The 25,847-nt window shown below is 37.9% G+C and overlaps 2 protein-coding genes across 3 annotated transcripts; one reads left to right on the forward strand and one right to left on the reverse strand.

The window, feature by feature from the left end:
• Positions 1-224: 224 nt before the first annotated feature.
• On the forward strand, positions 225-18,269 carry RGD3 (ROOT GROWTH DEFECTIVE 3). 2 transcript variants are annotated; one of them, XM_086247304.1, is made up of 22 exons: positions 225-363; positions 539-1,148; positions 1,342-1,474; positions 1,586-1,654; positions 4,339-4,550; positions 6,059-6,299; positions 6,979-7,152; positions 8,131-8,556; positions 8,643-9,086; positions 9,259-9,378; positions 9,467-9,949; positions 11,099-11,637; positions 12,653-13,142; positions 13,223-13,291; positions 14,394-14,498; positions 15,075-15,302; positions 15,392-15,655; positions 15,749-15,798; positions 16,553-16,662; positions 16,737-16,819; positions 17,107-17,319; positions 17,680-18,269. In XM_086247304.1, the coding sequence occupies exons 1-22, from the start codon at positions 249-251 to the stop codon at positions 17,848-17,850; spliced, it is 5,349 nt and encodes a 1,782-aa protein (XP_086103430.1). In that variant the 5' UTR covers positions 225-248; the 3' UTR covers positions 17,851-18,269. The 2 variants fall into 2 exon arrangements, with proteins under 2 accessions (XP_086103430.1, XP_086103438.1); XM_086247312.1 differs by lacking the exons at positions 225-363; positions 539-1,148 and having other exon boundaries at positions 1,401-1,474; positions 1,591-1,654.
• Positions 18,270-23,655: 5,386 nt separating this feature from the next.
• On the reverse strand, positions 23,656-25,575 carry LOC147295931 (protein FAR1-RELATED SEQUENCE 5-like). The gene is made up of 3 exons (XM_086254693.1): positions 25,537-25,575; positions 24,938-25,087; positions 23,656-24,861 (listed from the first exon to the last, which is right to left on the reverse strand). Exons 1-3 carry the CDS (start codon positions 25,573-25,575, stop codon positions 23,656-23,658), a joined length of 1,395 nt encoding a protein of 464 aa, XP_086110819.1.
• Between the last annotated feature and the right edge of the window lie 272 nt (positions 25,576-25,847).

Below are 25,847 nucleotides of genomic sequence, written 5' to 3' on the forward strand. Positions count from 1 at the left end.
AAATTGATGCACTGCTTTGTTTGAGATTTGGTAATAAAATTCCATAGACTTCTACAGGCCGAATTCTACATGCTATGGATTTATTTAGTTATACATTTGCTATTGTTATTGAGGTTTCATATCTTATGATATTCAGGTGTAAATCTCCTAATCATTGTTCAGTTGCTGAATTACTTTGGTTACTTTTTTTATCTTTTGTCTTCTTCTGTGTCAGGGTATAAGTTTCTGCATTGTAATGTTGATCAATTATGCAGGAACTTATGGACTTCAGTCATGATGAAGACAACTTTGAACATGATGGAGACGGACGGTGGCCATTCCATAGTTTTGTTGAGCAACTAATCCTAGATATGTTTGATCCAGGTTGGCTTATATTAGTAATATTTTCTTTTGTAAAGAGTGGGGCATAAGTGGGTGTGCTGTTTTTTTTTTTTTTAAATGTTTTATAACATGCTATTATCATTGATTCTAAGTGATATTCTGTCTAAAATCAGTGATATTTTGTCTTACATTTTTTTTTTTCTATTTTTTTTCCAAGTTTGGGAGGTACGCCATGGTAGTGTGATGGCTTTGAGAGAAATTTTAACCCACCAAGGTGCTTCTGCTGGAGTATTTATGCCTGACTTGGGACTGGATGGTGCACTGTTTGTTGAATTAGAAAATAAATGCACATCATATACAATGGAGAGAAACAGAGAGATTGATTTGAATACGAAAGTTCCAATTGATGAATCTGGACCGAAACTAAAAAAGCCAAAGTTTGAAGATGTTTCATCTCCATTCATGGATACAACGGTCTCTGCCAGCAAGGATGGGGATTTTGATATCAGTATACAGGTTGAAGATGGCGGGTGTAATTTGCCTTCTGGACAGATTAATGGTCAACTTCATATCAGCTCTCTTAAGGTGAAGCCCGAGTCTTATGTCAATGCTATGCGGTATCCATCTGAGAAACCAGCCAATACAACTGAGCTGAAGGGTCACTATGACAATATGGGATCCTTTCAGAAAATGGATGTGCTGAAGCGTCTTACTGAAAATAGTGAGCTGATGAACTTGGTTAAACTGGCTAGGCATTCATGGCTTAAAAATTGTGAATTTCTTCAAGATTGTGCCATTCGTTTCTTGTGTGTTCTGTCGCTAGACCGGTATGGTTTAATATCAAGCGTTCTTTATTTATTTATTTAAAAAGTTTTGGGCTGATCTTTTTGTTGATTTTACTAACTCTGAATTATTTGGATCTCTCAAGATTCTACTTCCTACTGTGATTGTTAGCATGAAAACTTTTGTGTATGCTTATCTTAATAATGTAAATTACTTTTGATTATTATATGGTTGCAGGTTTGGAGATTATGTCTCTGATCAGGTAGTTGCCCCCGTACGTGAAACCTGTGCACAAGCGTTGGGTGTTGTGTTCAAGTACATGCATCCCACATTAGTTCATGAAACATTGAATATCTTGCTGAAGATGCAGGTAAATGCCATCTAATGCCTTTGCCATGCTCTTAGGCCTTCATACTTGTTGTACTTGGTTATCATTATTGGTGTTGTGGTTTTTGTGCTTCTGATATTCCTATTTGTTCAGTGTAGACCAGAATGGGAGATTCGTCATGGAAGCCTATTGGGTATTAAGTATCTGGTGGCTGTGCGGAAGGTATGCATTTGGTTCTGCCAGCAGTGTTTTGAGATATATTGGGATCTGATAGAATATAGGTTTATAACATGCATTTGTTTGGACATTGTATCAAAGGAAATCTTGCATTGGTTGATGCACCATCCGGAGATAATTTTTTCTGTTTTGTATAAAATGAAAATCATATGTTGGTTGATGCACATCATAGTTTTTTGTGGTGGTTTAGAAGTTTTTGTTTCCTATCAATAAAAGATATGTGCAAAGAAATATGGGCCTGGTTATGCTTGATAATTTATCATATTTAGCCATAGGTTCATAATTCATATAATAAAGTGTGAACGATGGTGGAGCTATTTTTTTTTTCAATCAATTTTAACTATATTTCTTAAGAAGAAAGAGAAGAAAGGGTGTAGGATTTTTTGGGGTAGGTTTCAGGATGTGATTGTTTTTCAGATTGGCTATTGTTGTGTTTGGCTCGCCGGAAGCTTCTGGAAGGAATACAAAATAGGAAAGTAGCAGTTTGAGTAATTCCTAGTAGGGTATTTTTCTGCTATTTGCTAAACTGTTCTAATCCTAGATACATCTAAGAAAGGTCACAGGGGGTGTTAATTCACTACAAATTGGTACCAGAGCCTAGGCTAGAAGTTTTCAGCGATGTCTAGAGGAGGAAGAGGCACGGACTTAGGGGATATAAGGCCTGCTTTAAAGCCGTTTAATGGCAAGGATGATTTTACAGATTGGCCAGATGATGAGGAATGTGTTGGTGCAGCAGGATCTGGATGATTCACTCACTGGTGAAAAACCAACAACCACGTCGGAAGGAGCATGGAACAAGGTTCTCAAGAAGGCCAAGAGTTCAATAGAGATCCATCTCACAAGATCTGTGAGGTCTCACATCACGGAATAGATGTCAGCAAAAGAAGCATGAGAAAAATTGGAGAGTGTTTACATGGGCAAAACTGTGTCCAATAAACTCTTCTTAAAGGATGAACTATTCGGACTTCGACTACAAGAAGGGGGAGATGTTGCAGATCATATATGTGAGTTCCAGAATTGCATAGCAAATCTCCAGAAGGCTGAAGAAGTCTACAAGGATGATGATAAGGCTATCATCCTGCTGTGATCTCTGCTACTTTCTTCCAAGCATTTCCAAACTACTTTAATGTTTGGAAAGGAGACTCTAAAGCTTGATGATGTTGTGCAAGTACTCCAGTCATATGCCAAGCTAGATGACTTAACCGAAGGCTCTCAGTCACAAGGCCTTTATGCTAAAGGGCAAGGAGAGGGGTCGGTCAAAAGGAAGGGAAAGAAAAACAGCAACAGAAGTAGATCAAAATCCAAGGGAAAACCAAAGGAAGGTTACTTCGTGTGGTTCTATGGATCATTTGAAAAAGAATCAAGTCTTTCATGGAAGATCTAAACACATTGAGGTGAGGTACCACATGATCAGAAATTGGGTGGATTCAAAGGAGATTTGTATAGAAAAGGTGCACACAAGTGACAATGTTGTAGATTTCTTACAAAGCCAGTGCCAACAGATAAATTCAAGCATTGCTTGAGCTTGATCAATCTTGTTAGTCGTTGAAGATTAAGGTGGAGCACCTTCTCACTTACGGTGCGTTGAGGCAAAAGGTTTTGCCAAGGTGAAAGGGTTCTTGGAGGATTGTTTCGGAGTTACTTAAAGACTGGTAGAATATTTCGAAGGGGCAGCATTCATGGCTTTGGTTCCGACTCACCAAGGTGGAGATTGTTGTGTTTGGCTCGCCGGAAGCTTCTGGAAGGAATACAAAATAGAAAGTAGCAATTTGGGTAATTCCTAGTAGGGTACAGTTTTTAGGAAGGCTTTCCTCGTTAAGGAAGGTAGTTCTAAGTGTTTCCTAAATGTACAAGGATTATAATTAGTTAATTAGGCCTATTACCTAATTCTAGTAGGAATAGGATTCCCAGCTGTAACCTAATTGTATGCCGCAGCCTATAAGCTATAAATAGGCTGCAGCAAGCCTTGAGAATAATTAATTCAAGCACCAGAATAGAGGGGAGAGCAGAGTGGTCGAGAGAGAGAAGAGGAGGCTGCAGGTTGGGGTTGAGTCTTGGGTTTCAACAAGATCTTGTAACTCTGTTTCTAATCATCAGAGTGCAGCTGTGATTCTCTAAAGATCACATGGGGACGTAGGCAAAGTCAGCCGAATCTTGAGAACAAATCTTGGTGTTCTTTGTGTTTTACTTTTGCTGGTACTTTTCTGCTATTTGCTAAACTATTCTAATCCTAGATACATCTAAGAAAAGGTCACAGGGGGTGTTAATGCACTACAGCTATTGCTTTGGGATGTGAGGTTGGATATTTCCCTTTCAAGTATTTGGGCCTACCTTGTGGAAATCTGAGGTCACCCAACTTTTGGAATCCGGGTGTAGAGAAGATGGAGAGAAGCTTTGGGGATACTCGTGAACAAACTTTTCTCTTATTGCTTTGGTGGTTGGTCCTTGCATTACTATGATTCTAGTCAAACACATTTTATAGTTTACCCTTTTTTTTTTCAAGTTGCATGATTTACTACATAATGCTGTTTTTTCTGGTTGTGTATATTTTGTTTTTGGAGGATATCTTGTCCACTTTGTATGTAATTATTGTGATCGAATAAAATTTTGTTTCTTACAAAAAAATGATTTACTATATAATGTTGCCATGGTTCTTTTCGTGACACCAGGAAATGCTTCATAACTTGCTTGACCTGGTCCTCCCTGCATGTAAGGCTGGCCTGGAGGACCCTGATGATGATGTTCGTGCAGTAGCTGCAGATGCCTTAATACCTACCGCAGCGGCTATTGTTGCTTTAAAGGGTCAAACATTGCATTCTATAGTGATGCTTCTTTGGGATATATTACTTGATTTGGATGATTTAAGTCCATCCACTAGCAGGTACTTGTTAGTAGATATTTTCTTATATTAGTTTGTATTAGTCTCGTTTGCTATTAATATCTGCATCATAGTCTTTTTAAGGTAATGCTTGCAATAAGTTAATATATGTGTTATGAAAAAATTAATACAGCATATGCCTGTGCACACTCAATTCAGCAAACAAAGAGGTTATTTTCATGAATTATTTGAGGATGCTAGACCTAGAGGAATTTTCTTTTAATTTCTTTGTTCTCCTTGAGTAATTTCCAGTTGGAAGACATTAATAAACTGACAGAAATATCCAGCAAGAACTCTAGGATTATGTCTGCTTGATAATTCAGGAAATCTTTTAAGTGAACTCCAGGTTACAGAAATAGGAATATGTCCAACCCGAAAATCTTTCAAGCAGAACTCCAGATATTAGGTTAAACCAGTGCTACCCCGGGCCGTTGGTCAAGCTGGGGTGTGGAACGGGAACGGGAACGGGAACGGGGTACGATAGTTTCTTTGGTACACGGTTGTTAGTGGTATACATAGTTGGTACAGTATGATGGGTCACATTTCGTTTTCATTACTGTATATAATTATGTATATTTTACATGTACATCAATTAATATTTATATTTTTATACATTATTTTCTAATATCAACTTTATTTTTTTTGGTGTGTGATGTTGGCTTCTCCATTGATGATGAGCAATGCTAATATTTTTCATTACTTAGTAGTTTGGAGTGGTATTAATTGGGATAGGGATGTGGGAATGTGAGATAGTGGGAATTAATTAATTTGACAGCATAAGGAAATGTGTCAAGCTGGCAAGCATAATCAAAGAGGCAGCTGGCAGTCCAACTTTTAATTCAATCTTTTCTTGATCTTGGCAGTCCAACTTTTAATTCGATTTCTCATTTTAAATAGATTCTTAATTCCAAGTTCAGCCATTTGTAGCTATTTCTTCTGTGGAAGAGGGCTTTTTCTTCTCTATAGTTCTTTACCTTTCTATTTTTCTCCTTTTGCTTTTCTTCTGAAATTTGAATTTCCTCTGCTTTTTTATTTTTTAGTTTTTCTTTTTCATTTTAAAAAAAATCTTAAGTATGGTCTATATATCTATATTTGAAGAAGAATACAAACTAAATATGAAGTATATGGAAAAGGAGGTCGGGGTTGTCCATTTCTCTGTAGTACTTTTAGGGTCGCGTGACCCAGATCAAGGTCGGACAGACGACATCCGATCTGGTAACTTTGGGTTAGACTCTGTGCTCCAAATGGGAATTTCATGTCTTTAAACTGGAAATTTTTTGCTTAGAGGAATTATCTTTTCATTTCTTTCAAATCAGAGCTTGGGCCTCGGATAAACTTTTAAAGGGTGCTGCCAGTTATGTCCTCCATCATCCTAATCTCAGTGTCTATCGGAAACTCCGTACTCGTCTTTTTATTTGATCACAATTAGTTGATTAATTAGCTTTTGATTTGGTTGATCAAGTAAGTTATGTTTTTAAAGGAGTTGTAAAAGCTTGTGTATCTTTTTGCAGCGTAATGAATCTGTTGGCAGAAATCTATTCCCAGGAAGAGATGATTCCGAAGATTTTTGAGGCATTGACATTGAAAGAGAACCTAGAGTTTGATTTAAATGAACTGGGTCACATTGATGATGCTGGCGAAAGATTAATTTCCGAGGATAATCCTTTCATGTTATCGACACTGGCACCGCGACTGTGGCCCTTTATGAGGCATAGTATCACATCAGTCCGTTATTCAGCAATCCGCACTTTGGTAAATTTTTCATCACTCTGTTATTGTTTTGTTTGTACAGTTGTCAACTTTTTTGTTTTTTTTTTAATAAATAAATTATAAATCTCAGTCAACTATTTGTTTTTCCATAAAATGATTCTGTTTCCTGTACAAAAAAAAAAAAATCTGTTTAATCTGATGAAAGCATGCTTATGATGCATTGCATAAACCAAGTTTGTTACACTTTTGCAATGGCCTTGCAAGCGTCACCACTATTAAAGACGGCAGATTTCTTGGTGTCTGCACCAGATTATGGCACTTAATTGTGAGTTAGTTGGGGGGCTGTTGTGTATTAGGGAGATTTTTCCTAAACCTTTGTTTGCCTGGATATGTTATTTTCTTAGAGTTTGTTGTCTAGGAGCTTGTAGGTTAGTGGACATCTTGTTCACTGCTTTGTACGTTGTACTGTTTTGTTTTTTTAATGAAAGTATGTTTCTTATGAAAAAAAAAAAAAAAAGAAGACAACCAATACACATAAGGAGAAGCTGGTCAGATCTAGCAGGACACTGCCAATCCCCATTAAGCATAATATGACTCACTTTGAAATGACAATTATACTGTGTAACTGAGCATCAGGGTAAAAGATTTGTTTTTGTGTGTGTATGTGCAAGTATATGTATATTTACAGTTGATGCTCTCTACTATGCATTTTAATTTGCAGGAGCGACTACTTGAAGCAGGATACAAAAGGAACATTTCTGAGCCCTCAAGTACTTCATTTTGGCCTTCTTTTATCTTGGGCGATACCCTCAGGATTGTTTTCCAGAATTTGCTGCTTGAATCAAATGATGAAATTTTGAAACGTTCAGAGAGGGTTTGGAGGCTCCTTGTTCAGGTTTTTTATTTGGTGACTTTGAATGGCTTTCATTATATTTTTACTTTTTATTTTCCTTATCGGTTCTGTATTTAGCTGGTTCTTGTTTTTGCATTTTTGTCACCAAATAGATAAGAAAATGTGATGTCGTGTCACATTAGTGTGACTATTTTTTGGAGTTTTTTTTTTTTTTGAAACATTTGAGGAACGACCCCTTTACTTTTACACAACAACTGTGTTACCACATCTCTGCATTTATATGTACTATGGACATCACGTATTTCCATGCTCGCTTACGAGTATTTTCATATTGGTTTTTCTGTCACTAGTATCCTTTTAAGTAGTGTAAGCACTAAGAAAGCATTTACCCCCAACAACTAAACTATGAAGCACTTATATGAGCTTAGACGAGCTTTACTCCCTGCACTATGTTGCTTTAATAACAAATGTGAGCTTAGACGAGCTTTTCAAGTACTCAAGATGCAACCTTTTCCTTTCACTAAATCATTTACTTATCCAAAAACCAGGAATTTTACTTAAGACATTGGAAAGCCTTTCAACCAACCTAGTTTTTTTATTCAACTAGAGATATTTATTATCATCATCATCATCACCACAATTATTATTATTATTATAAATTGACGAGCCTTGTTAAAAATGGTGCAACTTGCTTCAAATTGGTCAAAATTGCTGAACTATGTACTAATTTTCTTTTCTTTAAACTTGTTAAATTTCAAAAATCTGTGTCATTATTTTTTAAATATGATCAGTTGATGCATATTATATTTAGAAGCACTTATAAATACGTTGGTTTCTGTCGCTCCTAACTGTCCAAACTTCAAATGATTTACCACTAGTTGTATTTGCTCTGGTCTGTGCACATTTCCCTGAATTATGCATTTCTCTTGCTTGTCATTTCGTTCTTTTGGCCACATAAAGAATTGCTTTATGCTTATGCTTTTAATAACGTATTACTGATGCTTATTTGGTTAATACCAGAGCCCAGTAGGGGACTTGGATATTGCTGCAAGGTCATATATGTCCTCTTGGATAGAACTTGCAACTACTTCATATGGTTCAGCATTAGATCCTACAAAAATGTTTTGGCCTGTTGCTCTCCCTCGAAAGAGTCATTTTAAAGCAGCAGCTAAAATGAGAGCTGTGAAACTTGAAAATGAGTCCTGTATAAACACTGGATTCGAATCTGCAAAGGGGTCTATTCCACAGGAAAAAGCTGGAGATGCTTCAACCAATAATATCCAGATAATTGTTGGCGCAGATGTCGAATTGTCGGTAACTCATACCCGAGTGGTTACAGCAGCAGCATTGGGAGTTTTTGCTTCCAGAATTCAGGAAGGCTCAATGCATTATGTAATTGATCCGCTGATGAATGCCCTTACCTCTTTATCTGGTGTACAACGGCAGGTACCATTTGATTTTAAATGCAAATTTTCACCATCTGTCCCTTCATCTATTGATATTGGTAAATCTATTCATTCATATTCAATCAGGTGGCGTCTATGGTTCTTATTTCTTGGTTCAAAGAGATGAAAACTGGGGGTGTTTTTGAAAACACTGGAGTTATGCCCGCCTTTCCCACCCATCTCAAAAATTGGTTGTTGGATTTGTTAACATGCTCCGATCCTTCTTTCCCCACAAAAGATTTGCTTCTTCCTTATGCCGAGCTTTCAAGAACATATTGTAAGATGCGTTGTGAGGCTAATCAGTTGTTTCATGCTATTGAATCATCTGGCATGTTTGAGAGTCTGTTGTCTTCTACTAAAATTCACTTGGAAAGCTTGAGCGTGGACGATGCAATTAATTTTGCATCGAAACTTCCGATGCTTTGTAATGATAGTGTGGGGAATGATTCTTTGGAAAGGCACGTTGTTGATGATCTAGAGTCAGCAAAACAACGACTTCTGACAACTTCTGGATATTTAAAATGTGTTCAGGTTTGTCTGAGATACAATTTCTGATTCTTGATATGCTTCTTTAAGTGCTTTATGTAGTATCTAACGTTTTTTCATCTGTAATGAGGGTTTTGTTTTCAGCTTATCTCCAGTGCTTTAATTATATTCGAGAGGTTGCCTTTTGCTCACTGTTAGTTTCTGGAACAATCTGCAGAGCAATCTGCATGTTACTGTCTCTTCTCTTGTTGCTGCTTCGGTTGTTTGGATGTCAGAGCTTCCTTCAAGATTGAATCCCATTATTTTGCCTTTGATGGCTTGCATCAAAAGAGAACAGGTAATATTCTAGATATAAATGTTTTTTTTTTTTTTTTTAATTATACAGATGCTTATTGAATCTAATATATCTTAAATTTCTTTGGAAGGAGGAAATACTGCAACAGAAGGCAGCTGAGGCACTTGCAGAGCTTATTTCTCATTGTATTTCACGTAGGCCTAGTCCAAATGATAAGTTAATTAAGAATATTTGTAATTTAACATGCATGGATCCTTGTGAGACACCACAAGCTGCAGTCATCTGTTCCATAGATGTTATTGATGATCAAGATCTTCTCTCTTTTGGGACTAATACTGGTAAGCAGAAATCAAAGGTTCATATGATGACTGGTAGTGAAGACCGGTCAAAGGTGGAGGGCTTTATTAGCAGACGAGGATCTGAACTCGCATTGAGGCATCTTTGTGTGAAGTTTGGTGCTTCATTATTTGATAAGCTTCCTAAACTGTGGGATTGCCTCACTGAAGTCCTCAAGCCTTGTAGTATTGAGTCCCTTAGTCCTGCAGATGAAAAGAAAATTACACAAGCTATGGAATCTGTGAAAGATCCCCAGATATTGATAAACAATATCCAGGTTGTTATCATGTTTTTTTTTTTTTTTGGTTATTATTTTCCTAACATTCATAAAAGAATTATTTTCCTGCAATTATTCTTCATATGTAAAAATCTTGTGTTATGGCCTTCAGTACTAACAATTTTTGTGTGCAATAGTGTATCGGTGTCGATATTTGTCAAAAGGTGTTCTCTGTATGAATATTCAGTATTATTTTTTGGAAATAATTCGGAGAACTTTTCCCTCTCTTTAACTTAAGTGAGGGGATTCAGGATTACTTCCATGACCAGTCAGGTTGCATAATCAAGGCAAAGTATTTGCAACAAGTCTCTGCAGTGAGAATAGTAGGGGTTATGGGTGATCTTGAAAGAAAAAATAAATAAACATGCATGATATGATACGCAGATGTCCTGGGTCTGCAAACTAGAGTCTGAGAGCTCTAAAAATTCCTATTGTATGGATATATGTCTAAGATAATAGAAGGTAGTGTTGGTAGTGCTCAGATTTTGTTTTGGAAATGGTGAGGAGCTTAAGGGGCTAGGCTGAGCTGTTGATTTGTTTTTAATTATGTAATGAAAAAAATAAGATTAGGGTGTTAGAAGAAAAGTAGAAAGATAAAATCTAGGCTTATGGGTAGAGCTGCTTCACTAAATCCTCAGAATAATGATTTTATCCTTTGGGGATGCTAACTAGGCCGCTCGTCTGAATTAAACAATATTTTCGGAATGATTTGTTTTTAAGCTAGCTTGAAGGGTTCTCTTGCTGCTTGTGTCATACTTACCTGGTTTAAGAATGCTCAACCTTAATTTCTTAAATGATCTAGTGATAAGATTTCCTATTCAGTAAACTGCTTATTTGGCATAAGGTGGAATAAAGGACCATTATGTCTTTTTGTTCATGTTATTTGTCTAGCTATTTGGGGCACATTGTTGCATTAAGCAGCTAAAGGTTTATTTTGTTCATAACAGTCTTGAAATATCAATTAGTGGTCTTTTTTTTCTCTCTGCTCTCTACCTTTACTTAATTGTAAATTAGGCCATAGCCATTGTCTTGGAATTTGAGACTGTATTACTGTAACATATTACATATGGTAGACCCTCAAAAAATTTTAGAACTGCAGGCTTGAAACATTATTTTTGACTCATTGTTTATTTCAATTCTGACTTGCAGGTGGTGCGTTCTATCGCTCCTATGCTAAATGAGGATCTTAAACCAAAACTGCTCACCCTTCTCCCATACATCTTTAAGTGTGTTCGTCATTCCCATGTTGCTGTTAGATTAGCTTCCTCTAGATGCATCACTTCAATGGCCAAGTCAATGGCAATGCATGTGATGGGAGCTGTAATTGAAAATGCCATCCCCATGTTAGGGGATGTGACATCTGTTAATGCCAGACAAGGTGCAGGCATGCTTATTAGTTTGCTTGTTCAGGGAATGGGTGTGGAGCTCGTTCCATATGCTCCTTTGTTAGTTGTTCCTCTTCTAAGGTGTATGAGTGATTGTGATCAGTCTGTCAGACAGAGTGTGACACATAGTTTTGCTGCCCTTGTACCTCTTCTTCCACTGGCTAGGGGCCTCCCTCCACCTGTTGCACTAAGTGAAGGTTTCTCCAGAAGTGCAGAAGATGCAAAATTTCTGGAGCAACTACTTGACAGCTCCCATATTGATGATTACAAGCTTTTTACTGAACTGAAAGTGACCCTGAGGAGGTAAATACTTGAAAACTCCCATATTGATGATTACACACTTAATCTGATTTCTATTTGCAACAACTAAGACTACAACTCTATTTGAAGTTCGGGACATTTTTTGAGATATGTTCGTAACTAGTTTATTCATGATGCATGGTTAAATCAAATCACTACATGTTTATGATAGACTCGTTAGAATTGTGAATGTGGTCAAATTACTACATATTAAAGTTATTACATATTAAATCTAATCACTACATATTAAAGTTATTAATATCTTAGTGGTCAAATTAGAAAAGAAACAATTTATGGAAATAAAGCAAAATTTTAATCCCACCACGCATCTTGCTCATTCCACTATCCTTTTAATAAATTTTAAATTACTAATTTTTTATGCATAAAATTACCTAAAAAGACATTTAAAAAAAAAAAAAATTGTTGCTGCCATCATGGTGGGCACCTTCGCCTGGTTGCCCAGGCAAAGCACCATGCATGGTCATTGTGTTATATGGAATATTGGGGTGGTGAATTATGTTATTTTCTAAGAAAATAAAATAGATTGTTGTGGTGGGTGGGAAAATTTAGTTGATAGGGTGAGCATAATTTTTTTTTTTTTTGGGGGGGGAATAGATGTACTATTTCTTTTTTAGATGTTTATTAATCATCTTGGTGCCTCATTATGAATCCACAATAAAATATGAAACAAATTAGTTCAGCCAGCTAGTTTTGGTTCTATTGGTTACTGTTTCAAAGTATTCACTTAATCCGGACGAAATTTGGGCGCATTATCATATTGGTAATGGCTTGAGGGAGTTTTTTCATTATGGCTATAATCTGGACGATTATAGTTTTTTATATATTTTAAATTCACTTGTTTTCTTACATTTGTTGTTTACTTCCTGGTTACACCCCACCCCTTTTTAGTTTGATCTGGCAACCCAATTCTGAAGATCCGGTTTATCCCACACTGAGAACCCTGATTGTCAGTTTACTGAATCAACATTCTGTTCTTATCTGTTATTGTTGGTTACAGGTATCAGCAGGAAGGTATAAATTGGTTGGCTTTCTTAAAACGTTTCAAGCTTCATGGAATCTTATGTGATGATATGGGGCTTGGTAAGACACTTCAAGCATCAGCTATTGTGGCTTCTGACATAGTTGAGCGTTGCACTTCAAATGACAGCAATCTCCCATCATCTTTGATTATTTGCCCATCAACACTTGTTGGACACTGGGCCTTTGAGATAGAGAAGTACATTGATGTTTCCGTATTATCCACTCTCCAATATGTTGGTTCTGCTCAAGATCGCGTTTCTCTTCGAGAACATTTTGATAAGCATAATGTTATAATAACATCATATGATGTGGTCCGCAAAGATATTGATTATCTTGGAAAGCTTCTCTGGAACTATTGTATCCTAGATGAAGGACATGTCATCAAGAATGCGAAGTCAAAAATTACTCTAGCAGTGAAGCAATTGAAAGCCCAGCATCGTTTGATATTGAGTGGAACACCAATCCAGGTTGGTCACAGGTGTATGTTTTACCTGAAAATTTAATATTTTTCCTTTTATCCTGAAAAGTGACTTGCCTTTTGCTGCAGAATAACATCATGGATTTGTGGTCCCTTTTTGATTTCCTAATGCCCGGGTTTCTTGGAACAGAGAGACAGGTTTGTGTTGTTCATTTTGTTCTGTTTAATTATAGTGTTGATTTTGTATTGTTCCTTGGATTTATGTGACATCTGGTTAAACACTTCTTGCACGTGGAAAGGCATGCAATTACAGGTGAGAGAAACATATAGTTGCAACCCCACCATGCACCTTGAAAACCAACAAAGAAGTGGGGAATCATGATTGGAGGTTTCGAACTCGATACCTCTTGCAACCAAAGTTCTAATACCATATTACATCATCACTAAACCAAAAAAACTTAAGCTGTTAGTGAATTAATCAACAATGTATATCAAGTTAACACATGCAACCCCATCCTGCATGGGGAGAGGCATAAAAATGCAGATAGGGAGAGAAATATATACTGTAGGTGCAACTCCATCGTGTACCTTGCAAGTTAATAAAGAACCCTACACTTCTTGCAACTAAAGCTCTAATGCTACATTAGGCAACCACTAGAGCCAAAAGAAAAAAAGAACTTTTGGGGTCTAATGGTTTTATAATATGGTATCAGAGGCACCTTGATATCGCCTCTAAACAAAGGCGTGGCAAGCGCCTCTCAACTGTGGTACCCATGGCACCCCACCATGGCCAGTGGCCCTGACTGCCATGGTGATTTCTTTTCAGTTTTATTTAGTTTTTAAAGTTTGAAATTTCAAGGAAAAATAAAAAAATAATGAGGGACAATAAAGTTATTTCACAAAAAAAAAAATGTTGGGAGCTAACTGAGCAAATAAAGAGGTTCAAATAGCATCACCCGTAGGCCGTTGGCAATCCTTGTCTTATTTGTTTTTTTATCATTTTCATCAATGTTTGGCGATACTAGTCGGGATATCCACTAATGTGGCTAAGACAAAAAAAAACATCTTAGGACAATATCTTTGCCTGTCAACGTGAATTAAGTCAACAAGTTTCTATGGTGTTCTACCTTTGTGTAGTCTCAGTCCACAGTGGAAGGCTCCGCACCTGAGCCTCGTTAGACTATTTGTTTCAAGTGATTCTAATTTCTCTCTTGAGGATCTTTGACGAATTTACATTTTTATATGTACTACTGATACCCACATTTTCCTAAACATTTTGATTTGATGTTACTTTGGGTAGTTCCAAGCCACTTATGGAAAACCACTGCTAGCTGCCAGAGATCCTAAATGCTCTGCCAAAGATGCTGAAGCAGGAGCACTTGCTATGGAAGCGCTGCACAAGCAGGTGTGTTAAATTTTTTCTTTTTTATTATACTATCTTCATTTATTTTCTGCTAATTAACCATCTTGAAAACAATTTATGCTTTCTGGTGTTTGCTTTAACACAGGAGAGTATTTAACTGAAAATACATATTTGCTATGTGAAAAATAACCATTAAGAGCGGAAATTGGCTTGATTTTTTTTGACAGTGGAAGCTAGTTTTCTAGTTCAAGAATAGGCTGCTAACCATCCCAACTACCCCACTTCTTCTACTTATCCCCTGAAATGGTAGGGGTTGCTATCAACGGTCACTAGCCGGCCCCTCTTTTTACCAGCTGTGCTCAGAATTGGCCAACCCCTTGTCAGTAGTTAGATGATCCCCTAAGTAGCTGACCATGCCATCTCACCACAAACTGCTGCCAAAATTTAGTCTATAGCCAAACTATTCCCAATACTGGAATGTTACAAGAGAGAAATTTATTGTTCTCTGGCATTCTTTTTCTGGTGATGTATGCATAGCTTGGTCTTTACTGTTTGCAAAATTAACAGAGAATATGTAGAGGTTGTACTTTTCTAACAAAAGCATATTCTACCAAATAGGTTATGCCTTTCCTTCTCCGCCGAACTAAAGATGAAGTCTTATCTGATCTTCCTGAGAAAATTATTCAGGACAGATTCTGTGACCTGAGCCCTGTACAATTAAAACTGTATGAACAGTTTTCTGGTTCACATGTGAGACAAGAGATCTCAAGTATGGTAAAACTAAATGAGTCAGCAGATACAGGAGGGCGCAGCGATTCACCCAAAGCATCTTCACATGTTTTTCAGGTAAATTTGTTATTTATTTTTTTATATCATTCTCTTTTAACTTCAGTCAGTTCCAATCATTTAATGAATGTTGTATGTTCTTGTTTCAGGCACTTCAGTACTTGCTTAAACTTTGTAGTCATCCATTGCTTGTTCTTGGTGAAAAGGTTCCAGATTCAATTGCATGCCTTTTGTCAGAGCTATTACCAGGAGGCTCTGACACAATTTCAGAATTGCATAAACCATACCACTCCCCCAAACTAGTTGCACTTCAGGAGATTCTTGAAGAGTGTGGAATAGGTGTCGATGCTTCTAGTTCTGAAGGTGCCGTAAGTGTTGGACAGCACAGAGTCTTGATTTTTGCTCAACATAAAGTAATTTTCTCTTATGTTTGACTAATTCTTTTTTAAGCTAATTAAGTGTAGCTTTCTTTCATGTCCTATAATATACAATGACATATCGTGCAGGCATTTCTGGACTTAATTGAAAGAGACTTGTTTCACACTCATATGAAGAGGTTAGTTTCCTAAACCTCTATTATACACAGGATGCAAATAGGTCGCTATTTTAAAGACACATCCGAGTTATTTGTGCTATGGATTTAAATCTACAAACACAATTAAAAACTTTTTTGGAGTGGATAGGTATTCTAGCATTTTGTTTGCAATCACAATCTTGACCCACAATTTTGCTGATCACTAACATTATTACTTATTTTTTAACTATTTCAAATAGAAATCTGGTTATTCAGTCTAGAAAAATTAAAATGGGCGACTAAATATGAAAATTTGCAAATTGGTATGCCAGGAATTAAGCGGTCAAGTAATTTGACAAACAAATAAGGGGCATTCAATATGTTCCCACTTTACCCTTCATTTTCCCTGAAATAAAAAATAACTGAAAAATTTAAACCAAAAATCAGAATGAGGGTGAGATTTGTGCCAGTGTGGGTGGAGGGATGATGGTGTCAGTGTCGGGTGGAGAGAGAGTAGAGAGAGAGAGAGAGAGGTTTGAGAAAATTGAGAAGTTTGAGTAAAAACGTTGGTGGCGGTTATAGTGAACATTTGAGGGGGTATGAATAGTCAGATCCAAGAAATTATTAGTTATTGTGGGTATAATATAGCCTTCACATTATAATAGTCAATCATGCTCTAGTTTAGTGAACTTTTACAATTGCCTTGACATTGGAACTGACATAGTTTATAAGAAGTCACACAATCTTTATTTGAACATTAACTGGTCTTATGGTTTTATATGTTGCTTGAAAGCAGTGTAACCTACTTGCGGCTGGATGGATCAGTTCAACCTGAGAAGCGTTTTGATATTGTCAAATCTTTCAATTCGGATCCTACAATTGATGTCCTGCTGCTCACAACTCATGGTTGGCTCTTTTTCTCTAGTGCATGCAAAGTAGATTCAGATAGGATGTTATTAAAATTTAATCATTTTCTGCAGTCGGTGGGCTAGGCTTGAACCTGACATCTGCAGACACCCTCGTTTTCATGGAGCACGACTGGAACCCAATGCGGGATCATCAGGTTATTGTCTTATGCTCTCTTTATCCTCTAAGGAATACAGATTTTCCTTTCTTGAAATTCGGTACACACTAGCGTCATCTATCACATTTGAAGTTTTGTATTCAAGAAATCTCTAAAATGACTCAGGAAAGCTCCCGTGATTGCTTGTCTTTATTTTGAGTAAAATGCTACAACCCCGGTCATTAGATACAGGTTTGGCCATATGGGGCATGGGATGGGTAAGAGGTTCTGTTATATATTTTCTGGCTGAACCATTTTCAACATCATTTGCTCTTTTTTACTTGCAGGCAATGGACAGAGCACACAGATTAGGTCAGAAAAAAGTTGTCAATGTCCATCGTCTAATTATGCGCGGCACTCTCGAAGAGAAAGTTATGAGCCTGCAAAAGTTTAAGCTTTCCGTAGCTAATGCAGTCATTAATGCAGAGAACGCTAGTATGAAAACCATGAATACAGAACAATTGCTTGATCTCTTTGCAACTGCAGAAACTTCTAGAAAGGTATTGCTGGCTGGTCTATGTTCTGCTTGTTTATGACAATGTGGAATCTATAATAAATGCAGGATTATCTTTCGTATAATTTAGATATGAAGTTCATTTGCACATGCTGGACACACGCACACAAGCTAGTACTAGTTTCTATTAGTTATTTTTTAAATAGAGTTTTTAGTTTGTTAGTTAATGTATTTTGTGTAAGTTTTTAGTTGAACTCCTTAGATGTTTGTTTCTTTTTATCTAATAAAATTAAGGGTTCTTTAAAAAAAACAAAATCAAGTTTCTACCAGTTCATTTTTCGTTGCCTTTTTCTTGTTTTGGTTTTGGATGTCAATGACGAGTTTTAAACATTTATTTGTTTCCCAGGGAACTTCTGTATCGAAGTATCCAGATGGAAAAGTTGATCGAGATATGAAATTAACGGGCACAGGGAAGGGGTTGAAAGCAATTCTTGGTGGGCTGGAGGAGTTGTGGGATCAATCACAATACACTGAAGAATACAATCTCAGCCAATTCTTGGCAAAGCTTGATGGCTGAAGCCCAACTTTCCACTCTGTACAGTGTATATTTCTGGAGCAAGTCTGGACCCAAATTTTGACATTGTAACTCTAGCTGCCGCCCCAATCATCATTTTTTCGGTCCTCCCATATCCTTGTACTGCCGGGTTGGGGGCAAGAAGTGATTGAGCTGTTCCAGGAGCAAGCCTGGCATCAGGGTTAATAGTTATTGGTGACAGATGACCAAGAAAAGTTTTGGAGGGAAAGAGAATTGTATATTTCGGATGTTGTAAATACAATCAGCTTCTTTTCCTATTTAATTCAGCCATAGCCTAGAATTATTTTGAATTGATGTTGGCATGTTGCCCATAAGTTGGGCCTTCAAAGGTTAAAAAAAATACTACCTTGTTTTAGACAAAAATGTATTACAAATACTTACATAACAAACAACTTTAAACATCTGAATATCTTAGAATAATTTTAAGAATTGAGTAAAAGTGTAAAATGTAAGAAAAAAAAAAGTTCATTGACTTTAGGTACCAAATTGTAATGTTTTTTTATTTTAATTACTAAAATATTTATGTTATTTCACTTTAGATACTAAATTTCAGTTTAAGTACCAACTTTAAAAAATATGATTATATCGATCTGTGACTGTCTAATAGTCATAATTTTTTTTATTGATTTGTTGTTTTTTCAATATTTGTAAGGCTTAAAATTTAAGGTCCATTGACTTTAGGTACCAAATTTTAATGGTTTTTCATTTCAACTATTAAAACATTTATGTTATTTCACTTTAGGTACCAACTTTAAAAACCATGGTTATATCGAACTGTGATTGTTTAACAGTCATAATTTTTTTAGAGTGCTGCTATTTGCACACTCCTAATTTTCTCTTTGCACACAAATTTCTCCTACACACCCCTTATTAATTTGTCAAACATAAAATTTCTTTTTTACACACCCCTATTATGACCAAAATACCCCAATCTCACAAATATGTCTAAATTTCTCTTTACACACCCTCTCAACCCAAACATTACACACCCCCACAAACACACACCCCCACAAACACATCTACACTACACACCCCCCTACCTCACCCCATCTCACCTCACAACTAACCACCACCAGCCACCATTGCCGACACCCACCATTGCCCTGACACCCACCATTGCCGACACCCATCTCCGGCTTCATCACCACCGTCATCGCCGTCGTCAGCACCGCCGTGAACTCCATCAGTGGCCTCATCAAATTTCTGCCACTCCTATCCCCACCACAGCTCTAATATTCAGTGAGTTTCTCAAATACATTAGTTGTAAATGTAAATCTAATACTTTTTTATCTAATTTGAATTAGTTAATCCATCCCAAATACCTTTTTCGTCTGTTTCACTAGATTTGTAGGGAGGATTTCGGGTTTTGGAGTGAGCATTTTCGGGGTTCCTCCATTTTCTGATTTCGCAGCTCGTTCGGCACTGGTCTGCCGAACGAATTCATTTTATTCGGCAGTCATCTACTGAACTAAATGAATTGGTTCGGCAGTACCCTACCGAACGAATGCAAAATCAGAAAATGCCCATATTTTGGTTCGACAGGTGACTGCCGAACAATGAATCTTGGTTCGGTGGTTACCTGCCGAACAAATTGAATTAGTTCGGCAGCACGCTACCGAACGAATGGAAAATTTCGAATTTCCCTATTTTGGTTCGACAGCCATCTGCCGAATGGTGGAACTGTGTTCGACAGTCAACTGCCAAACAGTTTCACTTTGCTCGGCAGTTGACTGCCGAACCACCTGTGTTGAAATTTTTTTTTTTTTAAGCTTTTAAAAAATCATATATTTGCTAAAACAATTTTCAATTTCTTGTTTGAAATTATAGGATGGACAGAAGAAGAATCAGACGTGGTGCATCTTCATCTAGAGGGGAAGTCCCCGATGTTGCCGATGATATGCAAAGAACACGACCCACAGCATCTGGGCGAAGAAGGCTAGTACAAGCACGAGCTAGTCGTGAGGTAGTTCCTGAACAAGCTGAAGTTCCGGTTGAGGATTACAATGAGGATAATCCCAATGAGCTTGCTGAGCCTTTCCCGGGAGGTCCCATTGACACGTCCCTGCTGAGGAGTTATGGAACTCACGTAGCTGCTGAAATTTGGAACAACGAGGTATGATCTTTAACAGTTGGTATTTTATTCTTGTGCAACTTGCAGTAATAATGAGTGAATTTCTTTGGTTATGTTTGAATTAGGAACGGGAGCCTTTGAGGTGCATGTCCAAAACCACCAAGCTTCGTGAGTGGAAGTTGTGGGCCAGAACAGATAATGACCGGTTGAAGAGATATGTCCTTAATTCTGGGTTGACATCACTGGTGCAGTGTTCTTATCGTACGGTTGACAAAGTGTTGGTGTCCGCTTTTGTTGAGAGGTGGCATCCGGAGACCAATACATTCCACCTGCCTTTTGGTGAGATGACCATCACACTAGATGATGTAGCCAACATTTTAGGCATTCCGGTTGGTGGTGCACCAGTGGCTACACTTGTGGAGGATAACATTACTTGTGAATATCTACTAACTGCATATTTAGGAGTTAGTGGGGATCAGGCATCAGAGCAGTTAATGGACTTTGGTGGTGAGTACGTACGATTAGAGTGGTTACGTACGTGCTTTAGTGATGTCACTGATGCCGACTCTGAGCATGAAATCCAATGTGCAGCCCGGGCGTATCTGTTGTATTTATTGGGTTGTACCCTGTTTGTAGATAAGACTGGCACAAGGGTACAAGTGCAATATCTCAGACTGCTCACTAATCTAGACACCGTTAGCCATTATGCATGGGGCGCTGGATGCCTAGCATGGTTGTTTAGGCAGTTTGGATTTGCCTCTCGAGCTGGTGTCAAATAAATCGGCGGATATATGACACTGATAGAGGCTTGGGTGTACGAGCACATGCACACCATTTTCGGTCCATCGTACGATATGAATTATTCCGAGAATACCCCTCGTGCGCTCCGCTGGACTCCAAGGCGGGATGGTGGCAGTGATCTTGAAGCAGTGCAAAGAATACGGCAACGACTTGATGTTTTGTCGGCTGACGAGGTAGATTTGTAATTTACAATTATTTTTATAAATTTAGGATTATATTATGTTTTCAACTATATAATGTTATTATTTTTTTTCAGGTTATTTGGGAACCATACAAATCCCAAAGACAAGCACACCCATTGCCAGCTATAGCATTCTTCACAGGGATGATAAGGTGTTTTGATGTTGTTGAGCCTTATTGTCCCGAGAGAGTACTTAGGCAGTTTGGGAGGGTACAGACGATCCCCCCTGCACCACGTGCGGTTTTTCAGGGGGTTAGAAGTTCGAATGCGCACTCATACATACGCATGTACAACTATTTAGCTGGTATGTGGGAGGCATGGGGGAATCACGTGTTGTCTGAGGAGGCGCGCAGTATACCGGTGAGGCGGCCATCGGATACTGTGAGAGGGTACCTCGATTGGTTCACCTCTATATCACATCCAATCGTCCACAACCCTACTCGCAGAGGTGCATTTGACCCACACGCCACATCGGATATTGCATACTATCGGGTACGTAAATTTACACAATAAATTTTCTCATTTTCCGATTGCATCTGTTAATGTTCGCATATTTTGGCTTTTAGGAGCGCGAGGCTCGGATGCTACGGATTACCCAGCCGATTATTGACATGGGCGAAGAAGTTGCTATGACACGTCCTACTTACCTCTATCAGTCGGTTCAGAGTTTGCAACATATTTTACAGGGGACGCATTTGCAGGACACTATGACATACCAACGCGGTTCGAGGCGGCGTCCCCGCCAATAATTATAACTTGATATTTTTGTAGTTTCCGTAACTAGATAAGGTTTTATTTATGTCAAATACTATGGTTAATTTATATAATTGAATCCACCTCATTTTTTATGTGAAATACTTAGGTTCATGCAAAACAAATATCCAAATACTTATATATACTTAAATCCACATACTTATATATATTTAAATAATACAATAATCTCATCATAACTCAATGTAAATGCATCAAGTCCAGAACATAATCAATCACTATCAAGAGACACTGGCTCTTGTGTGGATGGATCACTATGGCACACAAATTCTTTGAATTGCTCAAGGCGATGTTGGTATCTAGTATACCACATTTTTGCGCTTTCGGTGGCATGCAAGGTCCACACAGTAGGAATAGGTGGCATGGGGTGATCCGGTACTAAGTGTACCTATAAAATAGCATTACACATGAGTTCAATAAATATGGAATAAATATCCACTAAGTGTACCTATAAAGATAATTTAAATATCCAATAAAACAAACCATGTAGTTCAATGTGTACCTGTACGAAATGATCGTCATTGACAAAACCGATACCAATCTCACGAATCTCGGATCCTTCTAGTATATCTGGGTGTACGCTAAATGGTAGGCATGTTAAGCATAACGACCTAGATACATGGGTCACCACTACACCATAGCATGTCGCGATAACATATCCCATCTCCGGCATGTCCATCCAATAATCCTTTGGTGCAATAAGAGGTTCTTCAAAATACTCAATCGAATGCTTTAGCTCAGCAACTCGAGATCGACCAAATATGGACTCATATATGATGGACAATGACCGTAACGAGTGGAATAAATCTATACGCACTTTCCGCCACGCATCTTCACCCAACCCCAATGCCAAAGCTACGACTCTATACCCACAATGACCGTCGGATTTCACATCAGTGGCACCGGTAATGAATGGCCTAATGCTAGCTTTGAATTGCTGTGTATACCGGTGGGTCGGAACAGATGGCGTGAGTGATGTCTTATATGCCTGTAGAAAAATATAAATAAATCCGATTATGCAATGAGTATTAGTAAAATAAAGTAAGATCATCCAAATGAATTATATACCTTCAATTTTGATACTCTTGCCTTTGGCATCTTCTTTGGTGAATTGGTGCCAACTGTACATATTGTAGGTGATGGTGAGTGGCTACCTTGACCCGAAAGTGCATACTCGAAGGCAGATGGCAAACGGCGGGTAGAATTTTCGGCTTTACTAGGGCGCCCTTTAGTCTTTACCTTCGCACGCGGTTCTTTTAGCACCGTTATCTCTGGATTCATAAGCTCTTCTATTTTCAAACTCATCATCCTCTTAGTGTCCTCATTCTGTCCTTCCATCCATATTGCTAGTCTATCAAGTGTTGACTGAACCGGTGGATTTGACACTATCACTTGTGGTTCGTGAAGCATATCCAACTTTCTCCAACGGGGATGCACTGAATTAAGTGGAATACGCATCTTACGTCGCCTATACGACAAAATCTCATGTGCACATGGCAAACAGTGTGTATGGCGAATCGTGCAATCACACGGTAATGTTCCAGTCGGATTTGAATCGGCCCTACAAAAAGAAAAGAATTATATTAGTCAGTAAGCATCACATTAATGAAGTGTTCATGGTAGTAATTATAGTTGAGTTAGTATCCAAATTACCGGCCAATCTCACAAGCAATTATAGTCAATGCCGCCATAGATACATAACCAATCAAATCTGTCAATTCCGGCTGTCTCATTTTGACTTGGACAAACGTTCGACTCTTCTCAAATGATGCCTTGATGTGTGTATGCTGCAATACTAACAATGAGTGTATATGTGCCCAAGAGGTATCAAAGGGAAGCTGGCTAGAGCCAAGTTCCCTTTTTAGCTTCGCGTGTGCACTTTCTGCCCTATTAATAGAGTCAAGTTAGTTTATATACAACACAATATAATAATTAACAAGTAATGCCAAATATGTGAAAGTGTTTACCTATTGGAAGTTGTATTACCAAAATGCATACATGTGTCTGTCCATACAGCTACAAACTTCTCCTTGAAAGGTATCAACCAAGTGTCCTTCAAATAGTCAATAACTCCAGGAACCCAACCGAACTTAGATTCAATCTGCTGTAAGTCTCTTAAATACACATCTTCTGACGTTGAATTTACCAAGGAATACCATGAACTATAAAACTTATCCCAATCATCCTTGGTTCCAAACTTTTTCTTGCAATTTGCCATCACATTTTTGCTAATGTGCCACCTACACAATAAATGTCTAGCAGTAGGAAAAACTGCAGAGATTGCATTCATGAGTGCTAGATCTCGGTCTGTGACAATCACACCAGAAAGACAATCATCGCTGAGTAACGACCTCAATCTAGTCAAAGCCCAAATGTAATTATCTTCCTTCTCATAACTAATGTAAGCAAATGCAACTGAGAAAGTCATGTTTGTGGATGTGACCCCAACAATCTCAAAGAGTGGCAGACGGTACCTATTAGTCTTATACGTGCAATCCATGATCAATACATGTGAAAATGCACGTAAGAGATCAACACAACCAGGGTGGCTCCAAAACAAATCAGTCACAATATCATCACCACCAGAACATCTATGCCACTCAAAGTATTTGTGTTCAGATAACTTACTTAGCAAACACTGCATTTCAGTTTTTCCAGCCTTCTCTTTCACCCTATTGCGGTGTCTGACATTGTATATTGTTTTGATTGTTGTTGTATTCGAATAATCCCTTTCCTTCAAGATGGTCAGAATCTGCTTTGGTTTCACTAAACTCTTAGACATATCCACCAATAAAGAACTCTCTGTTTCAGATAATCTCCCCACAAATGAATGTCCTTCACCAGTAACTAAAACTCTATGGTTATGCACTCCACATACCACACTTAGCATCCATTCATCCTCATTACCAGTTTGCACACCCTTTAATGAGAAGGGGCATCCACATCTTTTTGTAGTAGAGTCCCTACCATCCTTAGGACGTTTTACTATACAACTATCAGCATCATACTTGGATGGCCTATGGTGACCACTTCGTTCGCAACCAAGGAACACTCTAGCTTTCTTCTTCCCCACCCCTGCTGTATTAGACCTCATTATGACAATGACTATGTTGTTCGTCCTTCCTTGTGCACGTGCCCAGCTAACCAATGCATCCCTCGAATGAAATATCTACACATATGTAATTTACATTATTCACATTTCAACTACATTTGCAACATATATTTCCCAAATAACAAATTCATACCTCGTTTGTTGTGAATTCATTACTATAGTCACGTGAGTATTCGGTCAAAACCTTGGCCTCGACCTCGACCTCGACCTCGGCCCCAATGTAGTCCTCAACCTTGCTGTTTCGAGTAGAAGCACCACCATATTGCTCAGTCGGTTCATCATCCTACACATAAAACATGAAAATAATGTCAAAACAGTACGTTCGGTAGAAGGTTACCGAACTTAATGAATCTGTTCGGTAGAAGCTTACCGAACGAAATCATATTGTTCGGTAGTCATCTACCGAACCAATAACCTTAGTTCGACAGTTGACTACCGAACAATATCGATTTTTGTAAACAAAATACTTCATTCGACAGATGTCTTCCGAATATATGTATAATGTTCGGCATGTGTCTGTCGAAATTTATAAGTTCATTCGGCAAACAGTCACCGAATGGATTTTTTAAAATTTTTTTGTAATTTTCATTCGGCAGCTAACCACCGAATATGTTAGTTGTGTTCGGTAGTCATCTGTCGAACAATGCAGAAACGTTCGGTACTGGTTCGCCGAATGAACCGCGAACAGGAAATGAAAAAGACGAAAAAAAACCCAAAAAATTACGATCATACCTCGTCGGAAGGCGAATAAGGGACGAGTGAAGGCTCCATTCATGAAAATGAAGACTTATTTGCCAAAATGGGTAAACACTTTCAATGAGGAAAAATGAAAACTTAGGGTTTAATGGAGGAAAAATGAAGAGAAGAGGTTATGAGAGGAGGGGGTGTGCAATGAGAGTTTTAGGATTATTTTGGCTGAGGTTTAAGAGTGTTGGGTGGGGTGTGTAAGAGTGTTGGGAGGGGTGTGTAAGGAGAGTTTTTTTTTTTCAAATAATAAATGTTGTCCTTTTTGGTCTTTTCTCTTTGTGTCAATTAAGTAATTT

Source organism: Dryas octopetala, chromosome 1 (genome assembly GCF_963921425.1).
Source record: "Dryas octopetala chromosome 1, drDryOcto1.1, whole genome shotgun sequence".
NCBI classification, from domain to species: Eukaryota; Viridiplantae; Streptophyta; class Magnoliopsida; order Rosales; family Rosaceae; genus Dryas; species Dryas octopetala.